Here is a 26,119-nt window from a genome sequence, read left to right as displayed (position 1 = left end):
TATCAGGCGTATGGTATAAACATAGTTAAATTTCAAATTGGGGACAAATCGGTTCATATTTAGACCCTGCTCCTACAGATTATGAATTTTTGCCTCACTACGAGCGATGAAAACATAGGAATTGGACTCATTTATTCTCAGTATGTTGAATTGTGAACTAATCGACATAAATTTTAGGTTTTATGGAGAGCAATAAGAGTTGCCTGCTATTATTTTCTGCAATATTTATTTATTTAAGATCAAACATGTTGATAATTGACATGAAAAACCAATGGTTTTGAACAAATTATATGGCAATGGATTCAAACTTCAAGAAAGAAGATTCCACCTCAACATTAGGAAGAACTTCCTGACAGTAAGAGCTGATCAGCAGTGGAATTTGCTGCCAAGGAGTGTGGTGGAGTCTCCTTCTTTGGAGGTCTACTAAACAAGTAAGCATAAACATTAAACAATAAAACACCCCTCATATTATGTGTTGCATCCAAACATCACATTATACTTAATTACTTAGGTATAAATTGTACTAAATGCTTACATTTTGTGTAATGAATAAAATTATGCCTTATGCAATATTATACATTGTACTTGTACACCATATATGCTAAAAATACGCTTTTATGCCTTACACTAAACCTCTATTTTGGCAATTAGTAATTAAGTAATTAAGTATAATGTGATGTTTGGATGCAACACATAATATGAGGGGTGTTTTATTGTTTAACGTTTATGTTTAACATACTGAGAATAAACGAGTCCAATTCCTACGTTTTCATGCCTCGCGGCGAGGCCAAATTCCCATCTGTCGGAGCAGGGTCTAAATATGAACCGATTGGTCCCAAATTTGAAATTTGACTATGTTTATAGAATCATAGAATCATAGAATCATAGAGTTGGAAGACACCACGAGGGCCATCCAGTCCAACCCCCTGCCAAGCAGGAAACACCATCAAAGCATTCTTGACAGATGCCTGTCAAGCCTCTGCTTCAAGACCTCCAAAGAAGGAAACTCCACCACACTCCTTGGCAGCAAATCCCACTGCCGAACAGCTCTTACTGTCAGGAAGTTCTTCCTAATCATAGAATCGTAGAGTTGGAAGAGACCACGAGGGCCATCCAGTCCAACCCCCTGCCAAGCAGCAAACACCATCCAAGCATTCTTGACATATGCCTGTCAAGCCTCTGCTTCAAGACCTCCAAAGAAGGAGACTCCACCACACTCCTTGGCAGCAAATCCCACTGCCGAACAGCTCTTACTGTCAGGAAGTTCTTCCTGATGTTGAGGTGGAATCTTCTTTCTTGAAGTTTGAATCCATTATACCATTTAATACCATTTAATACCATTATACCATTTATACCGTACGCCTGATATAAGATCGAGGGAGGAAGCATTTTCCAAAAAAAAATTTTTTAATGACCCACCCTACTGCAGGAGGTGAGGGGTGGAGGGGGCAGGAGAAGGTACAGGACTCCAAGCGCCCCATGAATGCCACTCTGCGGGGTACCACTCCTATAGGCTCTGTGTCTCCGGCACCTACTCTTCTGCCTGTTTTCGGGAGGTGGGGGGTCATACATCTGCCTGCGTCCTGTTTTTTTTTGAACCCCACCCTACGAGAGAGAGAGAAAGAGGAGCCTCCGTCCCCCATCTTTCCCTCTGCTCTTTCCCGCTGCAGACCCAGAGGTGGACCTGGATGAGCATGCGCTGGTGGGGCAGGGCAGCGTCAAGCTGGAAGGCTCTTGGCTCAAGTTGCGCCAGTTCCACGGGCTCATCGTCAAGCGGTTCCACTGCGCCAAGCGGAACACCAAGGCTCTCTTCTCCCAGATCCTGCTGCCCGCCTTCTTTGTCTGCGTAGCCATGACGGTGGCGCTTTCCGTGCCGGAGATAGGTAGGTGCGGTTTATTCCGAAGCAGGCTCTGCCCCCCAGCCGTCTCCCCAAATACAGAAGGCCAGATGAATGCAATTCTGGGCCGCATCAAGAGGAGTATAGCATCTAGATCAGGCATTCCCCAAACTTCGGCCCTCCAGATGTTTTGGCCTACAACTCCCATGATCCCTAGCTAACAGGACCAGGGGTCAGGGAAGATGGGAATTGTAGTCCAAAACATCTGGAGGGCCGAAGTTTGGGGATGCCTGATCTAGATCTAGGGAAGTAATAGGACCACTGTATTCTGCTCTGCTCAGACCTCACCTGGAGTACTGTGTCCAGTTCTGGGCACCACAGTTCAAGAAGGATACTGACCAGCTGGAACGTGTCCAGAAGAGGTCAAAGGCCTGGAAACGATGCCTTATGAGGAACGGCTTAGGGAGCTGGGTATGTTTAGCCCAGAGAAGAGAAGGTGAAGGGGTGATATGATAGCCATGTTCAAATATAGGAAAGAATGTCATATGGAGGAGGGAAAAATGTTGTTTTCTGCTGCTCCAGAGAAGCGGACACGGAGCAATGGATTCAAACTACAAGAAAGAAGATTCTACCTAAACATTAGAAAAAGCTTCCTGACAGTAAGAGCTGTGCGGCAGTGGAATTTGCTGCCAAGGAGTGTGGTGGTGGAGTCTCCTTCTTTGGAGGTCTTTAAGCAGAGGCTTGACAGCCATCTGTCAGGAATGCTTTGATGGTGTTTCCTGCTTGGCAGGGGGTTGGACTGGATGGCCCTCGTGGCCTCTTCCAACTCTAGGATTCTACGATCTCAGCATGACTGAGATTATCCTGAGCAGTGCTGCTATTTGTCACTGTCGTTGTTGGTAATTAAATTTGTGCGCCACCCTTCATCCAAAGATCACAGGGCAGTTTGCAATATAAATCACAAAACTGCACGTAATAACAACAAAAGCAATAACTCCCTCCTAAATAAGCACAATTTAAAAGGCCATGTATTTTGTTTAATTGGTCAAAAGGCCTGAGAGAAGAGGAATGCTTTTAGAATCATAGAATCCTAGAGTTGGAAGAGACCCCAAGGGCCATCCAGTCCAACCCCCTGCCAAGCAGGAAACACCATCAAAGCATTCTTGACATATGCCTGTCAAGCCTCTGCTTAAAGACCTCCAAAGAAGGAGACTCCACCACACTCCTTGGCAGCAAATCCCACTGCCGAACAGCTCTTACTGTCAGGAAGGTCTTCCTAATATTGAGGTGGAATCTTCTTTCTTGAAGTTTGAATCCATTGCTCCATGTCCACTTCTCTGGAGCAGCAGAAAACAATCTTTCACCCTCCTCCATATGACATCCTTTCATATATTTGAACATGACTCTCATATCACCCCTTAACCTTCTCTTCTCCAGGCTAAACATACCCAGCTCCCTAAGCCGTTCCTCATAAGGCATCGTTTCCAGGCCTTTGACCATTTTGGGTGCCCTCTTCTGGACACGTTCCAGCTTGTCAGTATCCTTCTTGAAAGTCCCGCCAGTTTCGTCTGCCCTCAGCTGGCTCCTCACCTCCCTGCCTTTTTACAACTAGCCAAAGGCTCATTTTGGCCCTGACTCTGCCACTTTTGACCCTACCAGTCCCAACGGGTCACGTGGCCCCGCTCTGCCTCAGTTTTGCAAAATGTAAACCCTTTGTGCTGAGGCGAGCTCTGCATTTCTGCTCTGTCGTCCGTTCTCGCGCAGGTACGGAGCGGTGACCTTTGGCAACCTCCTGAAGTCCATCCCGGCGTCCTTTGGGGCCAAAGCTCCTCCCATGGTGCAGAAGATTGCTGTCCGGAGAGCCGCCCAGGTATTTGCTTTTTAAAATATTTCCGTAGCCTGCCCTTCATCGATACAGATACTCGATAATGTAGCAGACACCGCCATTTAAAAAACAAAACAGCGGCAGCCAGCAGAGCAGGCTAAACGTCGGACCAAAGGTAGGGGACCCTAGTTAAACTTCTGCATAGCTGCCAAGTATCCCGTTTCCGCCGGGAAAACCCCGTTTTTTCCCTACCGTTTCCCGGCGGTCTCCCGTTTGGTCGTTAATCCCGATATTCTCCCTTAAATCGGCTTCTGACGGCGGCCATTTTCCCGGTGCAGCTATGCCCTTCCGCGCATGACCGGAAACACGTAAAAGCGACTTCCGGCGCCGGCACCGCCATTTTCTGGTGCCCGTGGAAGGGCAAAGGGCCGCCGGCGCCGGTAGTCGCTTTTACGTGTTTCCGGTCATGCGCGGAAGCGACTTCCGGCGCTGGCGCCGCCATTTTCTGGTGCCCATAGAAGGGCAAAGAGCGAACGGAAGTTGCGTTTACGCATTTCCGGTCATGCGCGGAAGCAACTTCCGGTTTTCGCGCGCGCTGCCGATCCCGGATCTTTCCGTCCAGGACTTGGCAGGTATGATACTTCCGTTTCATTTTGATCAGAATAGAGATCCATCTTCGGTATAGTAGAGAAGGATCTTGAGCCAGAACAACTTTTGCCAACCGGGTGCCCCCCCCCCCCGAGGTTTTGGGCTATAACCCCCAGGCAGCGCAGCCATGCTGGAGTAGCAATACAGCTTTGCTTGTTGGAGGGTGATGATGGGAATTGTAGTCCAAAGGCTCTGGAGGCCATCAGGTTGGAAAAGGCTGTAGTAGAGCTGGGATGGTTTGGGTTTCAATCTCAGATCAGCCATGAAGCTTGTTTGGGTTTAAATCCCAGCCATGAAGCTAATTGGGAGGCTTTTTGCATAACCTAGGGACCCAGGTGGCGCTGTGGGTTAAACCACTGAGCCTAGGGCTTGCTGATCAGAAGGTCGGCGGTTCGAATCCCTGCGACGGGGTGAGCTCCCGTCGCTCGGTCCCAGCTCCTGCCAACCTAGCAGTTCGAAAGCACGTCAAAATGCAAGTAGATAAATAGGAGCCGCTACAGCGGGAAGGTAAACAGCATTTCCGTGCGCTGCTCTGGTTCGCCAGAAGCGGCTTTGTCATGCCGGCCACATGACCTGGAAGCTGTACGCCGGCTCCCTCGGCCAATAATGCGAGATGAGCGCGCAACCCCAGAGTCGGCCACGACTGGACCTAATGGTCAGGGGTCCCTTTACCTTTACCTTTACCCCGCCGGATTGCTGCGTAGATAAAATGTGCCTCGCTGTCTGTGAGCTCCTGTTAACAGACGAGCAGCCTTGCTCAGAAATAATAATAATAATAATAATAATAATAATAATAATAATTTATTATTGATACCCCGCCCATCTGGCTGGGTTTCCCCAGCCACTCTGGGTGGCTGACAACAGAAAAATGAAATCAAACAATGAAACATTAAAAAGCCTCCCTGAACAGGGCTGCCTTCCGATGTCTTCTAAAAATCTGGTAGCTGTTTTTCTCTTTGACATCTGTTGGGAGGGCGTTCCACAGGGCGGGCGCCACCACCGAGAAGGCCCTCTGCCTGGTTCCCTGCAACTTGGCATCTCGCAACGAGGGAACCACCAGGAGGCCCTCGGTGCCGGACCTCCGTGTCCGGGCAGAACGATGGGGGGTGGAGCATTCCTCTCTCCCCCATGCCTCTCTTTGCCAGGTTTATTACAACAACAAGGGCTACCACAGCATGCCTACCTACCTCAACACCCTCAACAATGCCATTCTCCGTGCCAACCTGCCCAAGACCAGGGGGAATCCTGCTGCCTATGGTGAGCCAGTCAGCCCTTGTGTGTTGAAATTGGGGAGCAGGTTGAAAGGCAGAAGATAACTCAGGACTGTATCTAAACTTCTGGACCTAGCTAGATTTCGCTTTTTTTGTTGATTTCCCTAACACTGTGATGGTGAAAGTCTGTTTCATATTTTAGGAGGCCTCTTGCGAGTGTGTGAGTGTGCCGCCTCTCTGATCCTTACATGGGTTTTGGATGGTCCGCCTGTGGAAGATGCTCTTTGATCAGAAAGATGTTGAAAAGAAAACAGATTTGGCTGGCATGCCTATCTGTGTTATAATAAAATCCATACTGGTTTCAAAAGTCATATATTTAGAGGTTCAATCTTGGAAGTATGGAACCGTAATAAAGCTCTACTAGAAAGGGAAACACCATGGTGGGTTGCCCCCTTAAACGTCCTAGCTATACGAAAAGTGAACATGGAAAGGAAAGGAATTACGTATGGGGATATTGTTGTAAAAACGAAAGATGATTTCAAATTAAAAATTTATGACCAGATTAAGGATAAATTCGCCGGATGGCTACAATATTATCAAGTTAATGATTTATTTAATAAGGATAGAAGAGAAATTGGTTTTGAGGGGAAAAAGTCGAAATTTCAAATTGAATTATTGGAAAATAGTCAAAAATTATTATCAAAAATGTACAATTTGTTACTGGATTGGATGAGTTGACAAAGGATTGTATGATCAAATGGGCGAGAGATTTCGGGCACAATATACCCACTGATAACTGGACAAAACTATGGAAAGAACATCTAAATTTTACGGCATGTACTACACTCAAAGAAAATGTAATGAAGTTAGCACACCGTTGGTACCTAACACCAGTAAAATTATCCAAAATGTATAGAAATCAAAATAAATGGTGTTGGAAATGTGAAACATCGGTGGGAGAATTTTACCACATGTGGTGGGAGTGCAAAAAGGTTTTAAAAAATTGGGATTTGGTTTACAATGAATTAAAGAAAATTCTGAGATACACCTTTCCCAAAAAGCCGGAGGCTTTTTTGTTGGGATTTCTAGACAAAGAAATAGCAAAAACTGACCAAAATTTCTTTTTGTACGCCACTACGTCGGCGAGAATTCTAATAGCCCAGAAATGGAAAACTAAGGAAATGCCATCAATTAACGAGTGGCATTCGAAACTTTTGGAATATATGGAAATGGCCATACTCACCAATAGAATCCGGGAACAGGATGAAGGAGAACTCAAATTGCAATGGAGTAAATTTGTTGAATATGCTAAAATCAATTATAAAGGTATGAAAACGTTAGTGGTAATAACATAACTCTCACAATGATACATATGTAATGAATTAAACAATACGATATGAGATTGAAATAATTTACCCTTTGCTGGAAGGAAGGACGTCGTGCTGTTGATCTTGAGGTACATATTGTTTTCTGTTCTGATATACCAATTTTGTTGGGAAATCAATAAAAATGAACCATGTTCAAATATATAAAAGGATGTCATATAGAGGAGGGAGAAAGGTTGTTTTCTGCTGCTCCAGAGAAGCGGACACGGAGCAATGGATTCAAACTACAAGAAAGAAAATTCCACCTCAACATTAGGAAGAACTTCCTGACAGTAAGAGCTGTTCGGCAGTGGAATTTGCTGCCAAGGAGTGTGGTGGAATCTCCTTCTTTGGAGGTCTTTAAGCAGAGGCTTGACAGGCCATCTGTCAGGAATGCTTTAGTGGTGTTTCCTGCTTGGCAGGGGGTTGGACTGGATGGCCCTCGGGGTCTCTTCCAACTCTATGATTCTATGATTCTATGAGTGTCTTGCTTGGAGCCTGGTGCCTCCCAACCCCAAATGTTTTGGACCACAGATCCCATCAGCCCCCAGCCAGAATTTCCTGGTTGGAGCTGATTGGAATTGTAGTCCAAGACAGATTGGAGACGGCTGGTTTTGGCCGCAGCTTCTTGCCTTTCTGGAGCGCAAAGCAGTTCACCCGTCCCTGTTCTTCTCCTCATCTACTCCAGGTATCACTCTGACCAACCACCCAATGAACAAGACCAGCGCCAGCCTCTCGCTGGATTACCTGTAGGTATCCATTTATTTACCTTTGCTTCCAATTTCAAAATGAAACCGGGAGTGGGTTTGGTTCTTTGAATTGAGATCGTGCTACACGCTTTTTCTTTCCTTTTAAGAAAGAGAGAATAATGATTTTATCATTTATAGCCTTTCCGACTGGTTGGGTTTCCCCAGCAGAATAATATAAACAGATGGGTAAGGGGGAGAGCTGCATAGCTGCCAAGTTATCCCTTTTTTACAGGGATTTTCCCTTATGCTGAATAGGCTTCCTCGCGAGAAAAGCGAAAACTTGGCAGCTATGGAGACCTGGCAGAGTTGCCTTCATCCCCTCCTTTGTCTATATTCTGTCTTGGGCCCAGTCTTATTCAACATCTTTATCAATGACTCGGATGATGGGCTTGAGGGCATCCTGAGCAAGTTTGCAGACGACACCAAATTGGGAGGGGTGGCTAATACCCCAGAGGACAGGATCACACTTCCGAATGACCTTAACAGATTAGACAACTGGGCCAAAGCAAACAAGGTGAATTTTAACAAGGAGAAATGTAAGGGCAAAAAAAAAATGAAAGGCACAAATACAGGATGGGGGACACCTGCCTTGAGAGCAGTACATGTGAAAAGGATCTAGGAGTCTTGGTAGACCACAAACTTGACATGAGTCAACAGTGTGATGCAGCAGCTCAAAAAGCCAATGCAGTTCTGGGCTGCATCAAGAGGAGTATAGCATCTAGATCTAGGGAAGTAATAGTACCACTGTATTCTGCTCTGGTCAGACCTCACCTGGAGTACTGTGTCCAGTTCTGGGCACCACAGTTCAAGCAGGATACTGATAAGCTGGAACGTGTCCAGAAGAGGGCAACCAAAATGGTCAAAGGCCTGGAAACGATGCCTTATGAGGAACGGCTTAGGGAGCTGGGTATGGTTAGCCTGGAGAAGAGAAGGTTAAGGGGTGGTATGATAGCCATGTTCAAATATATGAAAGGATGTCATATGGAGGAGGGAGAAAGATTGTTTTCTGCTGCTCCAGAGAAGCGGACACGGAGCAATGGATTCAAACTACAAGAAAGAAGATTCCACCTCAACATTAGGAAGAACTTCCTGACAGTCAGAGCTGTTCGGCAGTGGGTTTTGCTGCCAAGGAGTGTGGTGGAGTCTCCTTCTTTGGAGGTCTTTAAGCAGAGGCTTGACAGGCATATGTCAGGAATGCTTTGATGGTGTTTCCTGCTTGGCAGGGGGTTGGACTGGATGGCCCTTGTGGTCTCTTCCAACTCTATGATTCTATGATTCTAAAAGCACCACCTCTCAATTTGCCTCTTAATGCTCTCTCTCTTTCCACTCTAGCTGGTCCATCACCCCCATCATGTACCCAGCATCCTTCTGGTTTGAGGTGCCCAGTTCCGCTTACGTCTTCCTGATCGTCATCAACCTGTTCATTGGCATCACCGCCACCGTGGCCACATTCCTGCTGCAGCTTTTTGAGCACGACAAGGTGAGCGGGACTTGGGCGAAAGGCGGTAGAAAAGTTCTATATAGGACAGCTGTTTAGTTCGGCACATAGCTGCCAAGTTTTCCCTTTTCTCGCGAGGAAGCCTATTCAGCATAAGGGAAAATCCCTTTAAAAAAGGGAGAACTTGGCAGCTATGGTTAGGCACGCAACGGCGGCCGGCAGACTACTTGTCGCAGTTAATTGGAAAAGTGAAAGAATACCAAAAAAAAAAAAAAGGAAGAATGGGTAGAAAAGGTAATAACATATCAAAACCTATCAATCAAAGCGGGCAGGCAAAAAGGTATAAAAGAGAGCAGTTTAGAAAAAAAATTGGGGACCACCTAAGATTCCACCTCAACATTAGGAAGAACTTCCTGACAGTCAGAGCTGTTCGGCAGTGGGATTTGCTGCCAAGGAGTGTGGTGGAATCTCCTTCTTTGGAGGTCTTTAAGCAGAGGCTTGACAGGCATATGTCAGGAATGCTTTGATGGTGTTTCCTGCTCGGCAGGGGGTTGGACTGGATGGCCCTTGGGGTCTCTTCCAACTCTAGGATTCTATGATTCTATGAACTTCCTGACAGTAAGAGCTGTTCGACAGTGGAATTTGCTACCAAGGAGTGTGGTGGAGTCTCCTTCTTTGGAGGTCTTTAAGCAGAGGCTTGACAGGCATATGTCAAGAATGCTTTGATGGTGTTTCCTGCTTGGCAGGGGGTTGGACTGGATGGCCCTTGGGGTCTCTTCCAACTCTAGGATTCTATGATTCTATGACCGCTAAAACAATACCAAAAAAGACAGATAGAAAAAACAAACCTTTTGGCAGATATAGAAAAGACACAAAATTAAAAGATATCTAGGGAAGTATAGGAAAATAGGCGTGCACATATAAATTGATCAAGAATAACAATAGACCAAGGTACACGGTGATTGGAAGTCGTTTTTTTTTTTTATGTAGGGGAGGGACGAGGGACAGGGGGTTTATTGAGAATTGGAATTTTCCTTTTTCCCTTTTTTGTCTTTGTTGATGTCAAGAATATAATTTAGAATGAATGATTAATTATTATTTTTTATATATGATTTGAGTATGATTTGAATTTGATTTATTACGATTTGATTCGGTTTGATATTATTTGACGAACGTATGTGCTGTGTTTATTTTGTGTTATGTTGATTTTGAGTTACGTTGATTTTGTGTTATGTTGATTTTGTAGGTGTTTTTAAATGAAATAAAGTTTATATTTATAAAAAAGTTATAGCCTTGGCTCTCCCGTGAGGCTGCCTTGGGGAGAGCCATTTTGAGCAGGGAAACTCTGATACTTGCTCTTCATTTGTAAGAAATTGATCTTTTAATGCAGACTTTGAAACTCCCTTCCTGCTGGCATTGGGCAAGCAACTTCATTTGCCCTTTGGCACCCGCTAAAAACGTTTTTCTTTAGGGAAGCCAACCCAGATATGTAAAACATTGCTTGACGTGCGTTTAGTCTGGTTCCACTTTAACTTTTTAAAAGTTTTAAATACAGTATATTCCTGCGTATAAGACTACTTTTTAACCCAGGGAAATATTCTCAAAAGTCGGGGGTCGTCTGATACGCCGGGTCGTATCTCTTATACATTGAGTACTGTATATCCCAAACTCTATATTTTAACTGGAAAAGTTGGGGGTCGTCTTATTCGCCCAGTCGTCTTATACGCCGGAATATACGGTAGTTCTTTTTAACTCTTTTTACTGGTCATTTTGTTCCTCTGTCCTGCTTGTGCGTTTTACGAAATGAATAAAAAGATAAAGAAATTATGGCGGGTGGCTTTAAAAGTTTTTTTTTAAAAAATATATGCTTTTTATTGATTTTGCAACTATGTACAATAACAAATCATATGAAAACGAAGAAAAAGCTATTCCATACAAAAAAAAGAAAAAGAAACCACAGGTATCCATTTATAACTTACATTTCTCAAATAAAGTATCCTTTCATACAAATTGTCAACCTGGGCTTGTGTCTCAAATTATTGCATTTTTCTTCCTGTTCTTTTGTTTTCATCTTCACCTCATTTTCCCCCACTTGACTTCCTCCTCTCTCTCTTTTGGTTTTCTTTCCCAGTTGATTTCGTCCCATTATATATTCTACCAGATACCTTTTTTCATTTATTTTTCCACTTAATTAATTTTACGTCCTGGTTACATACCCTCTTGTTGCATTTTGTAATGGTAATCTACTAGTTTTTTTTTCTCCTTGGTCTTTCTTTATTTAAATTTTACAATAATCTTTCCTATAAATTATAAATTTTTCCCATTCTTTTTGAAACTTTTGTTGTTTTTGATCCCTGATTCTCTCCGTTAACCTCGCCAGCTCTGAGTATCCTATCAACTTCTCCCTCCAATCTTCTATCGTTGGCAGGTGGCTTTAAAAGTGAATTGTTTACGGATTAGATCTGACCCGGGGACCTTCTTATGTCTTCTTTCCGTAGGACCTGAAAGTGGTGAACAGCTACTTAAAAAGCTGCTTCCTGATTTTCCCAAACTACAACCTGGGCCATGGGTTGATGGAGATGGCCTACAATGAATACATCAACGAGTACTATGCGAAGATTGGTAAATTTCACCCTTTGCTTAGTTTTTTTATATGGATTAGCCCGGCCTTTGCCATAGTTAAAGGCTTGCCGAATGCACACCCAGAAAGGAAGCAGGACTGAATGTGGATCCCCTGGGGCTGGATCCTATTGTGTTTCCCTGAGCAAGGGGAGTAGCCTCTGAGCACACGCAAAGTGCCACTGTCTGTCCCTCTTATGAATACCTGCAGGCAGCTCTCATATACCTTGGTTTAAGCAACAGGACCCCTGTTGCTTTGAAGATTCCACCTCAACATTAGGAAGAACTTCCTGACAGTAAGAGCTGTTCGGCAGTGGAACTTGCTGCCAAGGAGTGTGGCGGAGTCTCCTTCTTTGGAGGTCTTGAAGCAGAGGCTTGACAGCCATCTGTCAAGAATGCTTTGATGGTGTTTCCTGCTTGGCAGGGGGTTGGACTGGATGGCCCTTGTGGTCTCTTCCAACTCTATGATTCTATGATTCTAATAAACCAAAAACTAATTATTTAACCAAACCAAACCAAAAACCCCTTATTTATCACAAAGTGCCCAGAGCTGTTGAGCTTTTGGGGGGGGGTGCTGCTGACCAAAGTTTTGGAGGGTTTTTTTGGGGGTGCAAAAGTTACTTTGCTTTTGGGGCGGTGTGCTTTTGGGGGGGGGGAAGAGAACAGAAATAAATGACAAATAATACCTTTGCTGGAACTAACACGCAGCACCGACATAGTCTGCCAAAGCGCCAAAAAAAAAACAGCACAGAACAGGTTAAAAAACGAACGCTGTTACACCCAATCATCGTCTGCCAAAGCGCCAGAAAAAAACAGCACAGAAGAAAGAGACCACAAGGGTCATCCAGTCCAACCCCCTGCCAAGCAGGAAACACCATCAAAGCATTCTTGACATATGGCTGTCAAGCCTCTGCTTAAAGACCTCCAAAGAAGGAGACTCCACCACACTCCTTGGCAGAAAATCCCACTGCCGAACAGCTCTGACTGTCAGGAAGTTCTTCCTAAAGTTGAGGTGGAATCTTCTTTCTTGAAGTTTGAATCCATTGCTCCGTGTCCGCTGGATTCAAACTTCAAGAAAGAAGATTCCACCTCAACATTAGGAAGAACTTCCTGACAGTAAGAGCTGTTCGGCAGTTGTTTTATTATTATTATTATTATTATTATTATTATTATTATTATTATTGGCTACTAGCCATTGAAAGCTTTCTCTACTTCCCCCCCAAATGGTCTTTTAAAGCCATCCAGGTGTTAGCTATGCACTGTGTGAAGAAGTCCTTCCTTTTATCCATCCTTTATAAGAAGTGGACCCATTGAATTGGTTGGGCGTGTTTTCAGTTGGCCTTGAGTAAAATCCAGTTGGGGGATAAACCAGTGCGTGTTACTTCTCCGATGATTGTGTCCAGCAAGAGGGAATTTTTCCAACCATTACCTCTGCTTTTGTGTGTCCCCTCACCTTAGGGCAATTTGACAAAATGAAGTCACCATTCGAGTGGGACATCGTGACCAGGGGCTTGGTTGCCATGACAATCGAAGGCTTTGTGGGCTTCTTCATCACCATCATGTGCCAGTATAATTTCTTCCGGAAACCACAGTAAGTATATGGGAGGGGGGGGCCCACTGGTGGCATCATCAATATGCCAAAGGTTCTTAATTTTTGTATTATGGGACATCAGCCATAACCTGTTTGGGTTTGTGCTAAGCAGGCAAACCACCTACAGTGGTACCTCGCGAGACGAATGCCCTGCAAGACGGGTTTTTCGCAAGACGATCTGATGGTGACTCGCAAGACGAGTTCGTTTTGCGAAAAATGCACCTTGCGAATCGCGGTTTCCCATAGGAATGCGTTGAAATTTAATTACAGTGGTGCCTCGCTTAACGAATGCCCTGCTTAACGAAATTTCCGCTTAACGAAATGATTTTTCGAGCGGAGGTTGCCTCGCTAGATGAATTCGTTTTGTGAAAAATTCGTCTAGTGAATCGCGGTTTCCCATAGGAATGCATTGAAATTCAATGGGCAAAAAAAATAATCAATGCATTCCTATGGGATTCGCTAGACGAATTTTTTGTTATAAGAAAAGACCCGTGGAACGAATTAAATTCGTCTAGCGAGGCACCACTGTAATGCGTTCCTATGGGCAAAAAAAAAAAGAAGAAATTTCAATGCATTCCTACGGGAAACTGCGATTCACAAAACGAATTGACTTGCGGCACAAATTAAATTCGTCTTGCGAGGCACCACTGTCTTGGGTTTCGTTACAGCTTAAACTCCTATCTTTGGGTCCAGCACCTTTCCAGACACCCAGTTAAGCAGAGTAAATGCACAGCAGCAAAATGTGTAGGAGCTTCCGAGTCAGACATGAAGCAATAATTCACAGAAGGCAACCCATTACAGACAGTAATACTATTATTATTTTTTTGTTTTCTTTTTTTCTTTTTTCTTTTTTCTTCTTTTCTTTCTTTTTTCCTCCTTTGTCGTTTCTTAATTTTTTGCGCATATGTATCTTTGTATTTTTGGATTGATGTGTTTTTCTTTTTTTGTAATTTTTGATTTTGTATGTTTGATTTTGTATTTTTAAAATTACCCGAATAAAGCTTTTTTTAAAAAAAAAAAAAATTTTAAAAAAAATACAGACAGGAATACTTTTATGTCAGTTTTTAAGCATAATGGTGATAAACTATGCAAACTTCTACTGGAGCCCCTGTAGATGTCAAATTTGAAGTTACAGGCCTTGCCCTAGAGAGCTTCTGGGCCCTCCCCTGCCTCTCTTATATCCTTCCCGTTCAAGAGACAGGGTGAGGCCGCTAAACAATATCCCAGTCCAGTCTAGGAGCTGTGCATTCGGGTGGGTCATAAAAAACTTTTTTTGGAAAATGCTTCCTCCCTCGATCTTATATCAGGCGTATGGTATAAACATAGTCAAATTTCAAATTTGGGACAAATCGGTTCATATTTAGACCCTGCTCCTACAGATTGAAATTTGGCCTCGCTACGAGCGATGAAAACATAGGAATTGGACTCATTTAGTCTCAGGATGTTAAATTGTGAACTAATCAACATAAATTTTAGGTTTTATGTAGAGCAATAATAGTTGCCTACTCTTATTTTCTGCAATATTTATTTCTTTAACATGTTGATAATTTACATGAAAAACCAATGGTTTTGAACAAATTATATGGAACAATCAAGCAAACGGTGTACTACACAAGTAAACATAAACATTAAACAATAAAACACCACTCATATTATGTGTTGCATCCAAACATCACATTATACTTAATTACTTAGGTATAAATTGTACTAAATGCTTACATGTTGTGTAATTAATAAAATTATGCCTTATGCAATATTATACATTGTACTTGTACGCCATATATGCTAAAAATATGCTTTTATGCCTTACACTAAACCTCTATTTTAGTAATTAGTAATTAAGTAATTGACAGTAAGAGCTGTTCGGCAGTGGGATTTGCTGCCAAGGAGTGTGGTGGAGTCTCCTTCTTTGGAGGTCTTTCAGCAGAGGCTTGACAGCCATATGTCCAGAATGCTTTGATGGTGTTTCCTGCTTGGCAGGGGGTTGGACTGGATGGCCCTTGCGGTCTCTTCCAACTCTAGGATTCTATGATTCTAAGTATAATGTGATGTTTTGGTGCAACACAAAATATGAGTGGTGTTTTATTGCTTAATATTTATGTTTATTAGTTCACCATTGAACATACTGAGAATAAATGAGTCAAATTCCGATGTTTTCATCACTCGTAGCGAGGCCAAATTTCAATCTGTAGGAGCAGGGTCTAAATATGAACCGATTTGTCCCCAATTTGAAATTTGACTATGTTTATACCATACGCCTGATATAAGATCGAGGGAGGAAACATTTTCCCAAAAAAGTTTTTTATGACCCAGCCTACTGTGCATGTGCAAAAACAGTTTTCACAACATTGACTTTGGCACCTGCAGTAAACCGTTCGGCATTCTGGCAGCTTCTGGGATTTTCACAAACTTGCTGTAACTTGTTGCTTCCGGGAATGAATGGATGACGCTCACCCCGACACTTATGTGGCATAATGGTTAGAGCAGGGTCCTGCCAGCTAGGGATGATGGGGTTTGTAGTCCGACAACAGCTGGGGCCACAAATTTGAGAAGCAATGTGTTAGAACAGAGCTTCTAGTTCAGGCATCCCCAAACTTCGGCCCTCCAGATGTTTTGGACTACAATTCCCATCTCCCCCGAACACTGGTCCTGTTAGATAGGGATCATGGGAATTGTAGGCCAAAACATCTGGAGGGCCGAAGTTTGGGGATGCCTGTTCTAGTTCCCACTCAGCCATGAAGCTCAATGGGTGAGCTTGGGCCAGTCACTGCCTCTCAGCCTAAGCTACCTTACAGGGTTGTTGTGATGATAAAATGGGAATAGGGAGAACCATGTTCACTGCCTGGAGCTGCTTGGAGAAAAAGATGGGATATCAATAGAATCCATTCATTAATTTTGCGTTTTTACGCGACCCTATCAAATTTCTTATTTCCCAAGCCAATACATGAAGCTGTCCTTTGAAATCTGTACTTCCGAAAACTTGGTGGTGTAGTTCTCTAACCTGAAAGGCCTACACAAATTGCAGGTGAAAATGTCCATATTAGGATAAGTGCATATGGCAATTGGCTAGATAAGGGTGCAAGAATACTCACCTGGAACCCCCTCCCCCCCCCCGATTCACTGCTACTGGCAACTAACGTACCAACAGATTCGGTCAATGAGAAGAGCCTTATCCAGAGTTCTACTCCGTTTCTGCTTTTAGTTGCCGAAGGCACTCCAGCTCACGCTTGAAAGAGTGCCTTTCTCACTCCTCTGTCTCTCTCTCTTTCTCCGAAAGTGTCAGGAAACATTTTTCGCTGCCTTCATCCCCCTACCCCGAGGCCTCACTCCGCACCCTGTTCCCTTTCCTCCCATCCAGACGCCTTCCTGTGTCGAGCAAACCTGTGGAGGACGATGTGGACGTAGGGAATGAGCGCCACCGAGTCTTGCGGGGAGATGCTGACAACGACATGCTGAAGATCGAGAACCTCACCAAGGTAGGGGGGGGGGACGGGACGCCTTTCCTCCGAACCTGTCGGGGGCTGTGGCGAGGGTTGGCTTCCAGGATCAGAGAGGGATTTAATTGGGCAGGAGTTTCCGTAACGTGAAAGGATCAAATTCCACAAGCAGCAAACAGTGACGCAGTGGGAGTTGCTGCCAAGGAGTGTGGTGGAGTCTCCTTCTTTGGAGGTCTTTAAGCAGAGGCTTGACAGGCGTATGTCAAGAATGCTTTGATGGTGTTTCCTGCTTGGCAGGGGGTTGGACTGGATGGCCCTTGTGGTCTCTTCCGGCTCTATGATTCTATGATTAGGAAGAACTTCCTGACAGTAAGAGCTGTTCGGCAGTGGAATTTGCTGCCAAGGAGTGTGGTGGAGTCTCTCTTCTTTGAATGGCTTTAAAAGAGGATTAGGCAAATTCAGAGGAGAAAGTTATCAGTGGCTGTTAGCCGTGATGGCTATGTTCTGCCTCTGTGATTGTAGGCAGGAGTGATTCTGAAAACTCACCGGAAGGGAGAGTTTTGAGAAGTTGTGAACTGTGGGCGAGGTCACCCGGTAAAGGCCCCCAGACGTTTCGCGGTCTATGGACCCAGTACCTCCCTCGCCTATATTCTTCCTTGCTTCCACCAACCAGTAAGTCTGCGTACTGGTACACAAATATTGGATTCCAGTCAGGTGAAAGGTAAACCAAACAATTAAGTTTATTGAGACGATGATCTTACAAGCATATAAATTCTTCGCGGTTTCTCAGGTACTTTGGCTTAAAGTTAACCTTTAGCACTAGTTCCTCCCTTTGCCTCCCTGACCGAAGTTCCCTTCTTATTACTCGCTCAGATTCAGCACCACAGCTCACCTCACTAGCTTCTCTAACCCTCTCTCTCTATCTCAAATCCTCTCCACCTCACTCATCAAGTCCCCCTCTTGTTTATCTCCTCTCTCCCCTCTGACTGCCTGCTTCTCTTTATATCCCCCTGCTTCTGCCTGGTGAGCTCCTATTGGCTATTCGCCTCCCATGCAACATAATAATAATAATAATAATAATAATAATAATAATAATAATAATAATTTATTATTTATACCCCGCCCATCTGGCCGGTTTCCCCCCGCCACTCTGGGCAGCTTCCAACAAAACAGAAATTCTAAAATACAGAAATCCATCAAACATTAAAAGCTTCCCTAAACAGGGCTGCCTTAAGATGCCTTCTAAAGGTCTGGTAATTGTTATTCTCTTTGACCTCTGGTGGGAGGGAGTTCCACAGGGCGGGCGCCACCACCGAGAAGGCCCTCTGCCTAGTTCCCTGCAACTTGGCTTCTCGCAACGAGGGAACCGCCAGAAGGCCCTCGGCGCTGGACCTCAGTGTCCGGGCAGAACGATGGGGGTGGAGACGCTCCTTCAGGTATCCTGGACCGAGGCCGTTTAGGGCTTTCAAGGTCAGCACCAACACTTCGAATTGTGCTCGGAAACGTACTGGGAGCCAATGTAGGTCTCTTAGGACTGGTGTTATGTGGTCTCGGCGGCCGCTCCCAGTCCCCAGTCTAGCTGCCGCATTCTGGGTTAACTGTCGTTTACGGGTCACCTTCAAAGGTAGCCCCACGTAGAGCGCATTGCAGATTCAGATTCATTTATTATTATGGTCGAGGACCAGCTCTGAGCGCATTGCAGTAGTCCAAGCGAGAGATAACTAGAGCATGCACCACCCTGGAGAGACAGTCCGCGGGCAGGTAGGGCCTCACCCTGCGTAACTTAACTCTTGCTGGTCCCCTAAAGGTGAAACGCCACATGAACTGACTCGTGGTCTTTGAATGAAGGGTGGTATACAAATATAAGATGATGATGATGATGATGGTAGTGATTTGTGTGACTCTGCGAATTCAAAATCCAGGAAGGAGAGCAGCAGCTAGATCAGGCAAATGGCCCATCTCGTCTAGCATCCTGACCTTGCAGTAGCCAGCCAGGTGCCTGTGGCAAACCAGCCATCAGGATTTGAGCCCTCTCCCCTCCTATGGCTGCCAGCTAGGAAAAAACAGGCCCTTTTGCCAGTTTGCCGCAAGCCCTGGTTGCACATTGAAGGCGCAACGCCTTCAACTGATGACTTCGCTCCTTCGCCGGCTTCCAGGTCTACAAATCCCGCAAGATTGGGCGCATCCTGGCCGTGGACCGGCTGTGTATGGGCGTCCGCCCAGGAGAGTGTTTTGGTTTGCTGGGTGTCAATGGGGCCGGGAAGACGACCACCTTCAAGATGCTCACAGGGGACGAGAGCACCACTGGCGGGGAGGCCTTCATCAATGGACACAGGTACGTCCATGGGGCAGGTGGTTGGGAGGTAGCTGGGGCTTGGGTCTGGGCTGTGCCACCGGTTCTGTTTATGTACTTTCCCGAGAGGTTAACAAACACTGCTCTTGGGGAAAGAAAAGGAAAACTTGCTCACAGCAGCCTCTCAGTTGTTTCTCTCTTTAAAAAAAAAAGCTTTATTTTATTTCAAGTTAAAATATACAAACCATAACATAACATAACATGACACAACTTAAACATAATATAACGAAACATAACATAACATAATCAAATCTAACTAAACATAAACAAACATAACGAAATAATCCGGTATAACCAAACCTAATTTTTAGGATTTTCGGAAAAAAAATCAAAATTAGGCCAAAAAATAGGCAAACAAGAATAGACACAAAGGAGCAAATTATATATAAAAGGTAAAGAAGAAAAGAAAGAAAGAGGGGGGGGAAAGGGGGGAAAGGGGAAAAAGGGGAAAATAGAAAAGAAAAATACTAATTAAAAAAAATTAAAAATAACTTCCAAACATTTACATTTGGTTCTCTCTTATATACAATTTTACTAGGCTTTTCCTAATCTTTTAGATTCTAACCCAAAAATTATATAACAACTTTTTATATTTTCTACTTACTTAGTCAGCTTGTGCATTTTACTCTAAGCCTATCAGTTCCGTTAAGGCAGACTTCCTACATCTGTTCTGGAGGATAGCATGCGCAGTTGTTTTGGAAGGACAGCCTACATGAAATTCAATAAACGATGGGATATGATGTTCCCTTTGACACCTTGGGATACTTAAAGGGGTTGGTAGACTCCCATTGATAAACCCTTCACTTGCAATTGCAAGCATTTTTATCGCTGGGCCCTCACCAATTCCAACCCTCTTGGAGTGATTAAAAACAATAAAAATCTGGGAGACTGCTCTGTCAGTTGAAACAAACTTATTTCCCTTGAAGTTACAACTAGTTGCTGATTCTAAACATGTTATGGCATATTTTAGTTAGTGTTTTTAATTAGTTTGTTTTTATTACTTTGTGTTTTATTACATTGTTTTAAAAGTGGGTCGAGTGCCAGACTAGGGCCTGGAAGACCAGGGTTCAAATTCCCGCTCAGCTATGAAGCTCACTGGGTGACCTTGGGCTGGTCACACTGCCTCTCAGCCTACCTCACAGGGCTGTTGTGCGGATAAAATCTGTGCCACCTTGGAGGGAAGAAGGTGGGATATACAGTGGTGCCGCGCTAGACGAAATTAATTAGTTGCACGGGTCTTTTCTTCTAGCGAAAAATTCGTCTAGCGAATCCCATAGGAATGCACTGGATTTTTTTCGACTTTTTTTTGCCCATTAATTGAATTTCAACGCATTCCTATGGGAAACCGCGATTCGCCAGACGAATTTTTCGTAAAACGCATTCGTCTAGCGAGGCAAGCACCGCTCGAAAGATCCTTTCGTTAAGCGGAAATTTCGTTAAGCAGGGCATTCGTGAAGCGAGGCACCACTGTAATTGCAGTTAACAGCAACAACTTGGGGGACAGGTGGGAAATAAAGACATTAAATGCGGACACGGAGCAATGGATTCAAACTTCAAGAAAGAAGATTCCACCTAAACATTAGGAAGAACTTCCTGACAGTAAGAGCTGTTCAGCAGTGGAATTTGCTGCCAAGGAGTGTGGTGGAGTCTCCTCCTTTGGAGGTCTTTAAGCAGAGGCTTGACAGGCATATGTCAAGAATGCTTTGGTGGTGTTTCCTGCTTGGCAGGGGGTTGGACTGGATGGCCCTTGGGGTCTCTTCCAACTCTACGATTCTATGATTCTAAATGATAGCAATAATTGGGTGCCAAGGACTGGTTGAGCCCCTTGAATGGTGAGAGGAACCAGCTGAAAGACTTTCAGGGGGGAAAGGCTAAGAGCCCGGGGGTTGGTGGTGGAATGATGTTGAGTGGTCAGAGGGAGAGACTGAAAGGAGATGTCAGAAGCCGAAGAGGTAACAAGGCCTAGTGAGCAGAGAGAGTCTGTGGCAGAGAAAAGTCCAGAATCAGAAGCTGATGCAGGAGAGCAGGGAGGGCAAGAGGCAGAGAAAAGTCCAGCTGGTTCAGAGGTGCACCATCCTGCAACAAGACCCTCTCCCCGCTGGTCTCCCAGAACCAGAAGAGGTATGAAGTGGGAAGGGCAAAGGCAGGCACCTAGGTGGGGTGTCAGATAACTTGGGGAAAGCCCTGGAGAGCAGGGGACTTAGGCAGCTGTGGGACCTTCCGTCTCTGCAACTGCTTTATAGGGGCAAGACGCACTGAAGAGTTCCTACGCTCATTAGACCTGACACTCCTGTGTCTCTCTAATAAAGAGTTGACTCCACTTACTTGGTACGAATTACTGCTGGCTCGCTCCTGACACCGGGGCTTCTCAGAGGAACATACATCTTTGCTTTGCCCCATTCTTCTTCCTCCCTGTCTCTGTAGCATCTTGAAGGACATTCTCCAGGTGCAGCAGAGCTTGGGCTACTGCCCCCAGTTCGACGCTCTCTTTGATGAGTTGACTGCGCAGGAGCACCTGGAGCTGTACACCCGGCTGCGTGGCATCCCATGGAAGGATGAGGAGCGGGTGAGCAAGAGTGCTGTGGAGGGACTGCTTCCTCTGGTGGGCAGCATAGCTGCCAAGTAGCCCGTTTTCCCCGGGAAACCCCCATTTTTACTTACCTTTTCCCGGCGGTCCCCCGTATCACTTTGTCTCCCGTTTTTCTCCGTTATTTTCTCCTGCCGGCGGCCATTATTTTTTTCCTGATTTGCCCTTCTATGGGCACAAAAAATGGCCACCACCGGCTTCAAAAGTAGCTTCTACGCATGACCGGAAGTGCATAGACACGACTTCCGGTGTCGCCCCGCCCATCTATGGGCACAAAAAATGGCCGCCGCAACACCGGAAGTCGCGTCTACGCACTTTCGGTCATGTGTAGAAGCTACTTTTGAAGCCGGCGGCGGCCATTTTTAGTGCCCATAGAAGGGCGAAGCGACGTCGACGCAACTTCCGGTGTCACATGGCTGCCGGTCCCGGATTCTGCAGACCGGGACTTGGTAGGTAAGGTGGGCAGTGGTGGAGAGGAAGAAGGCCGGGGTGACTCTGGCCTCTCTTTCCCATGGACCTCTACCAGGTGGCTGGTTTGCTGGTCAGCCTGGACTCCTAATGATTGGGGCAATGGCTAAGCTGTGCATCACAGCATTGAGCAGCAGTAGATTCAGGGCAAACAAGTAGCTGCCGCCGCTTCACACAATGCATAGTTAACTTGTGGAACTCATAGCCACAAGATGTGGTGGCAACCACTTTAAAAGAGTGTTGGGGGGGGATTTACAGAAGGGACGAGAGGTTTGCTAACGGCTGTCTTCATGGTGGCTAAGCATGTATTCCCCTGACCATCAGTTGGTGGTGGTGGAGCATGGGCGTAACCAGCATGGGGCAGGGGGGGCAACTGCCCCCCCCTAGAAGGCCAAACCACGGGCCCGACTAGGGAAGTCTCCAGAAAGCGGCCTGAAGCCGCTGAACAGCTGAGAGGTGCGCCTGGGTCGGCCTCCGCCGCGCCTCTCAGCGGTCGTAGTGGCGCCCCTGGTGGCCTGGTGCCCCGCGCCATCGGTCCTGGGCCTAGAGACGGCCCTGCTTCAGAGCAGGGGAATTTCGTAGGAGAGAGTTTAGGGGGTTCATTTAGCGGCTGCAGCCGCCACCACCGGGTCGTTGGGCCCGCTGGCCCTGTAGCCCCGCCCACATTCCCACTTTGTGGCCCCTCCCCTCCCGTGCCTGAACGACCATGGCTTGCCCCCCCCCTAGTTTTGATCCTGGGTACGCCCCTGTGGGTACGCATATGGCTGGCCAAACAGGAGACTGGGCCACCTGGGTGCTTCCACCGAATCCGGCGGAATGATTCTGATACTCTTGCGGTAGCTAAGAATGAAGCCTGGCTGCTGGTTTAGGCGAACCTTTGGCCTGATCCAGCTGCGTACAAGCAATCTCCTCTTTGCTCTTCTCAGGTCGTGAAGTGGGCGCTAAAGAAGCTGGAGTTGGCCAAATATGCTAACAAACCCGCCAGCACCTACAGTGGCGGCAACAAGAGGAAGCTGTCGACCGCCATTGCCCTGATTGGCTACCCAGCCTTCATTTTCCTGGTGAGGAGAGGAGGCGGGCTTAGGGCACATGGCACACAAGATCAACCAGAGGTTCCATACTGTGTAATGCTTTTTTCTGTCCCTAGGTGCCACTATGGTGCAAGTGCTATATCTTTGTATATATATACTAAAGCCTATAAGGGACCCAGGTGGCCTGTGGTTAAACCACTGAGCCTAGGGCTTGCTGATCAGTGGGTCGGCGGTTCGAATCCCTGCGACGGGGTGAGCTCCCGTTGCTCGGTCCCAGCTCCTGCCAACCTAGCAGTTCGAAAGCACGTCAAAATGCAAGTAGATAAATAGGAACCGCTACAGCGGGAAGGTAAACGGCGTTTCCATGTGCTGCTCTGGTTCGCCAGAAGCGGCTTTGTCATGCTGGCCACATGACCTGGAAGCTGTACGCCGGCTCCCTCGGCCAATAATGCGAGATGAGCGCGCAACCCCGGAGTCGGTCACGACTGGACCTAATGGTCAGGGGCCCCTTTACCTTTACCTTTACCTTACTAAAGCCTATAGTCCCCTAGCAACAGAACCTTGGCAGAGAACCCAAACTAAGTTTCCAACCACAAAAGATGACCATGTAAATTGCAGGAAATTTGTGTTAATTTAAATTGGGTTTCCTGGGTCCCTCCTTCCTTGGATGATTTATATTCAGAATCCTTGGCAATTGACAATAGGCTTGTATGGAGCCAAACCCGAAGGATGGTAAGGCTTAAGGATGCCCCTGTGGACAACTAATTCTGCCATTTGCCCCCTTCTCCCTGGCAGGATGAACCAACCACTGGCATGGATCCAAAGGCCCGGCGTTTCCTGTGGAACCTTATCCTGGACATCATCAAGACAGGCCGCTCAGTGGTTTTGACATCACACAGGTGGGCGGGGGGGGCCTTGGGGTGCCTTCTTCTGCCTCATGAGACCCAGGGCAAGGGGGCGGGGCATGAACCGAGGCAATGGATGGTTCAATGGATTAAAACGGAGCAATGGATTCAAACTTCAAGAAAGAAGATTCCACCTCAACATTAGGAAGAACTTCCTGACAGTAAGAGCTGTTCGGCAGTGGGATTTGCTGCCAAGGAGTGTGGTGGAGTCTCCTTCTTTGGAGGTCTTTAAGCAGAGGCTTGACAGGCATATGTCCAGAATGCTTGGATGGTGTTTCCTGCTTGGCAGGGGGTTGGACTGGATGGCCCTCGTGGTCTCTTCCAACTCTATGATTCTATGAATGAAGGAAGGGCTTGTGATTGCCTGCTCGCCCTGTATTGGGAGAAGATCGTGCGGGCGACTCAGCCATCCAGGCTGGCTTTGTGTTGAGGCCCTCTCCTTTGTATCCCTCAGCATGGAGGAGTGTGAGGCTCTCTGCACGCGCTTGGCGATCATAGTGAACGGGCGCCTGAAATGCCTGGGCAGCATCCAGCACCTAAAGAACAGATGAGCGGGAAAAGGTCAACGGGGCGCCAGAGGGTGCATCAAAGGGAAGCTCTTCCAACCCTTGCTCATCCACGTTAGAACTGGGCGGTGGGTGCGGATCCCGCGAGGCAGGACCGGCTCTGTATTTGAAGGGGTCCTGGCTAAAGTGACTCCCCTTCCTCTGTCATCAGCTGCATGGAGCAGCTGGGACCAGTCACTCTTATGACTTCCCACACTGCCCCAGAGGTAGAACAGAAGAGCATCGTGGAAAGTTGAAGGAGGGCTGAATGGAGCCACCTGGTCAGGGGCGTACCCAGGATCAAAACTGGAGGGGGGGCAAAAGAGGGGGAAAGAGAGGGAAGGAAGGAGGGAGGGAAGAGAGAGAAGGGAGGGAGGGAGGGGTGGGTGGGTGGGTGAGAGAGAGAAGGAAGGAAGGAAGGAAGGAAGGAAGGAAGGAAGGAAGGAAGGAAGGAAGGAAGGAAGGGGTGAGAGAGAGAGAGAAGGAAGGAAGGAAGGAAGGAAGGAAGGAAGGAAGGAAGGAAGGAAGGAAGGAAGGGGTGAGAGAGAGAGAAGGGAGGGAGAGAGAGAGAGAAAAAGGAAGAAAGAAAGAGGGGGGAAGGAAGGATGGAGCTCCCGTCTGCCGCGCCCCCCCCCCCAGCTCAGGCTGCTCCTCCCCACTCCCACGTTCCTTTCGCTGGCTGCAGTCGCGGAGGGGGCGGATACGGCCCGATTTCCATAACCCGCAGTGACTTTTCCCCTTCAGTTTTCGGAGGGGAAAAAGTGCAGGTTACGGTCCGTAAAATACGGCAATTTATTTATTTTTGCTTCGGGGGGCAGCTGCCCCCCCTTCCCCTCGCTGGGTAAGCCCATGCACCTGGTCCTGCTCGGAGGAGGCCATGGCAGCTTCCCAAGGGTGCTGGATCTGGCCTAGCCAGGAGGCCCTGCTTCCATGGGTACCTGATCTGAAAAGGGTCTAGATCAGGCCCTGCCTTGCCCCAGGGCCTGACAGGAAACGGCGCCATAAAGTTTCAGCTGCACTAAACTTCAATTTGAAATTTGCTTGCGAAGGTGTGTCATGGTTGCAAGCCAAGGTGTGAGAAACCAGGGCTAACTTTTGCTGGCGAGGGGCGTGTGCAGAGAGGGAAATGAGAGCGGCACGGTCGGTTTTCCTCTGTTCCTCTAGGTTTGGAGACGGCTACATGATCACGGTGCGGACCAAATCCAGCCTGAATGTCAAGGAGGTAGTGCGGTTCTTCAACAGGAACTTCCCAGAGGCTGTCCTCAAGGTTAGGCTTCTTCCAGCGTGGAAATGCCCAGACTCGGCTCTGCTTCCTGCAAGCTTGGCCCCTGGCTGCATCTGTGACAGAGTTCTCTTTAAAGGGGGACTTCCTATCTCTGTCCCTGTGTAGGGGAAATTAGGAGGTCCACTTATTGGAGGCCAATAATAACAAGATAATGAATTCAATCACATTGATTGATTGAACGTGCAAAGAAACAACCCCACTTGTGGAAGTTGCTACCTTGCAACC

The 26,119-nt window shown here is 46.5% G+C and overlaps 1 protein-coding gene across 1 annotated transcript in view; it reads left to right on the top strand.

The window, feature by feature from the left end:
• The window catches only part of LOC118078892 (ATP-binding cassette sub-family A member 2-like), a 58,872-nt gene that overhangs the window by 27,148 nt on the left and 5,605 nt on the right, over window positions 1-26,119 (top strand). Inside the window, exons 7-21 of the mRNA XM_060279411.1 lie at window positions 1,671-1,883; window positions 2,671-2,737; window positions 3,603-3,708; window positions 5,457-5,568; window positions 7,575-7,635; window positions 8,965-9,115; window positions 11,572-11,695; window positions 13,151-13,283; window positions 16,642-16,759; window positions 18,877-19,055; window positions 21,498-21,639; window positions 23,055-23,189; window positions 23,955-24,058; window positions 24,519-24,608; window positions 25,771-25,876. Coding sequence (XP_060135394.1) covers window positions 1,671-1,883; window positions 2,671-2,737; window positions 3,603-3,708; window positions 5,457-5,568; window positions 7,575-7,635; window positions 8,965-9,115; window positions 11,572-11,695; window positions 13,151-13,283; window positions 16,642-16,759; window positions 18,877-19,055; window positions 21,498-21,639; window positions 23,055-23,189; window positions 23,955-24,058; window positions 24,519-24,608; window positions 25,771-25,876 — 1,841 coding nt within the window. The remainder of the gene's footprint in view (window positions 1-1,670; window positions 1,884-2,670; window positions 2,738-3,602; window positions 3,709-5,456; window positions 5,569-7,574; window positions 7,636-8,964; window positions 9,116-11,571; window positions 11,696-13,150; window positions 13,284-16,641; window positions 16,760-18,876; window positions 19,056-21,497; window positions 21,640-23,054; window positions 23,190-23,954; window positions 24,059-24,518; window positions 24,609-25,770; window positions 25,877-26,119) is intronic.

This window comes from Zootoca vivipara, chromosome 10 (assembly GCF_963506605.1).
Source record: "Zootoca vivipara chromosome 10, rZooViv1.1, whole genome shotgun sequence".
In the NCBI taxonomy this organism is placed as follows: Eukaryota; Metazoa; Chordata; class Lepidosauria; order Squamata; family Lacertidae; genus Zootoca; species Zootoca vivipara.
The sequence above is the reverse complement of the archived record's forward strand: the minus strand, read 5'-3'. Positions and strand labels throughout refer to the sequence as shown.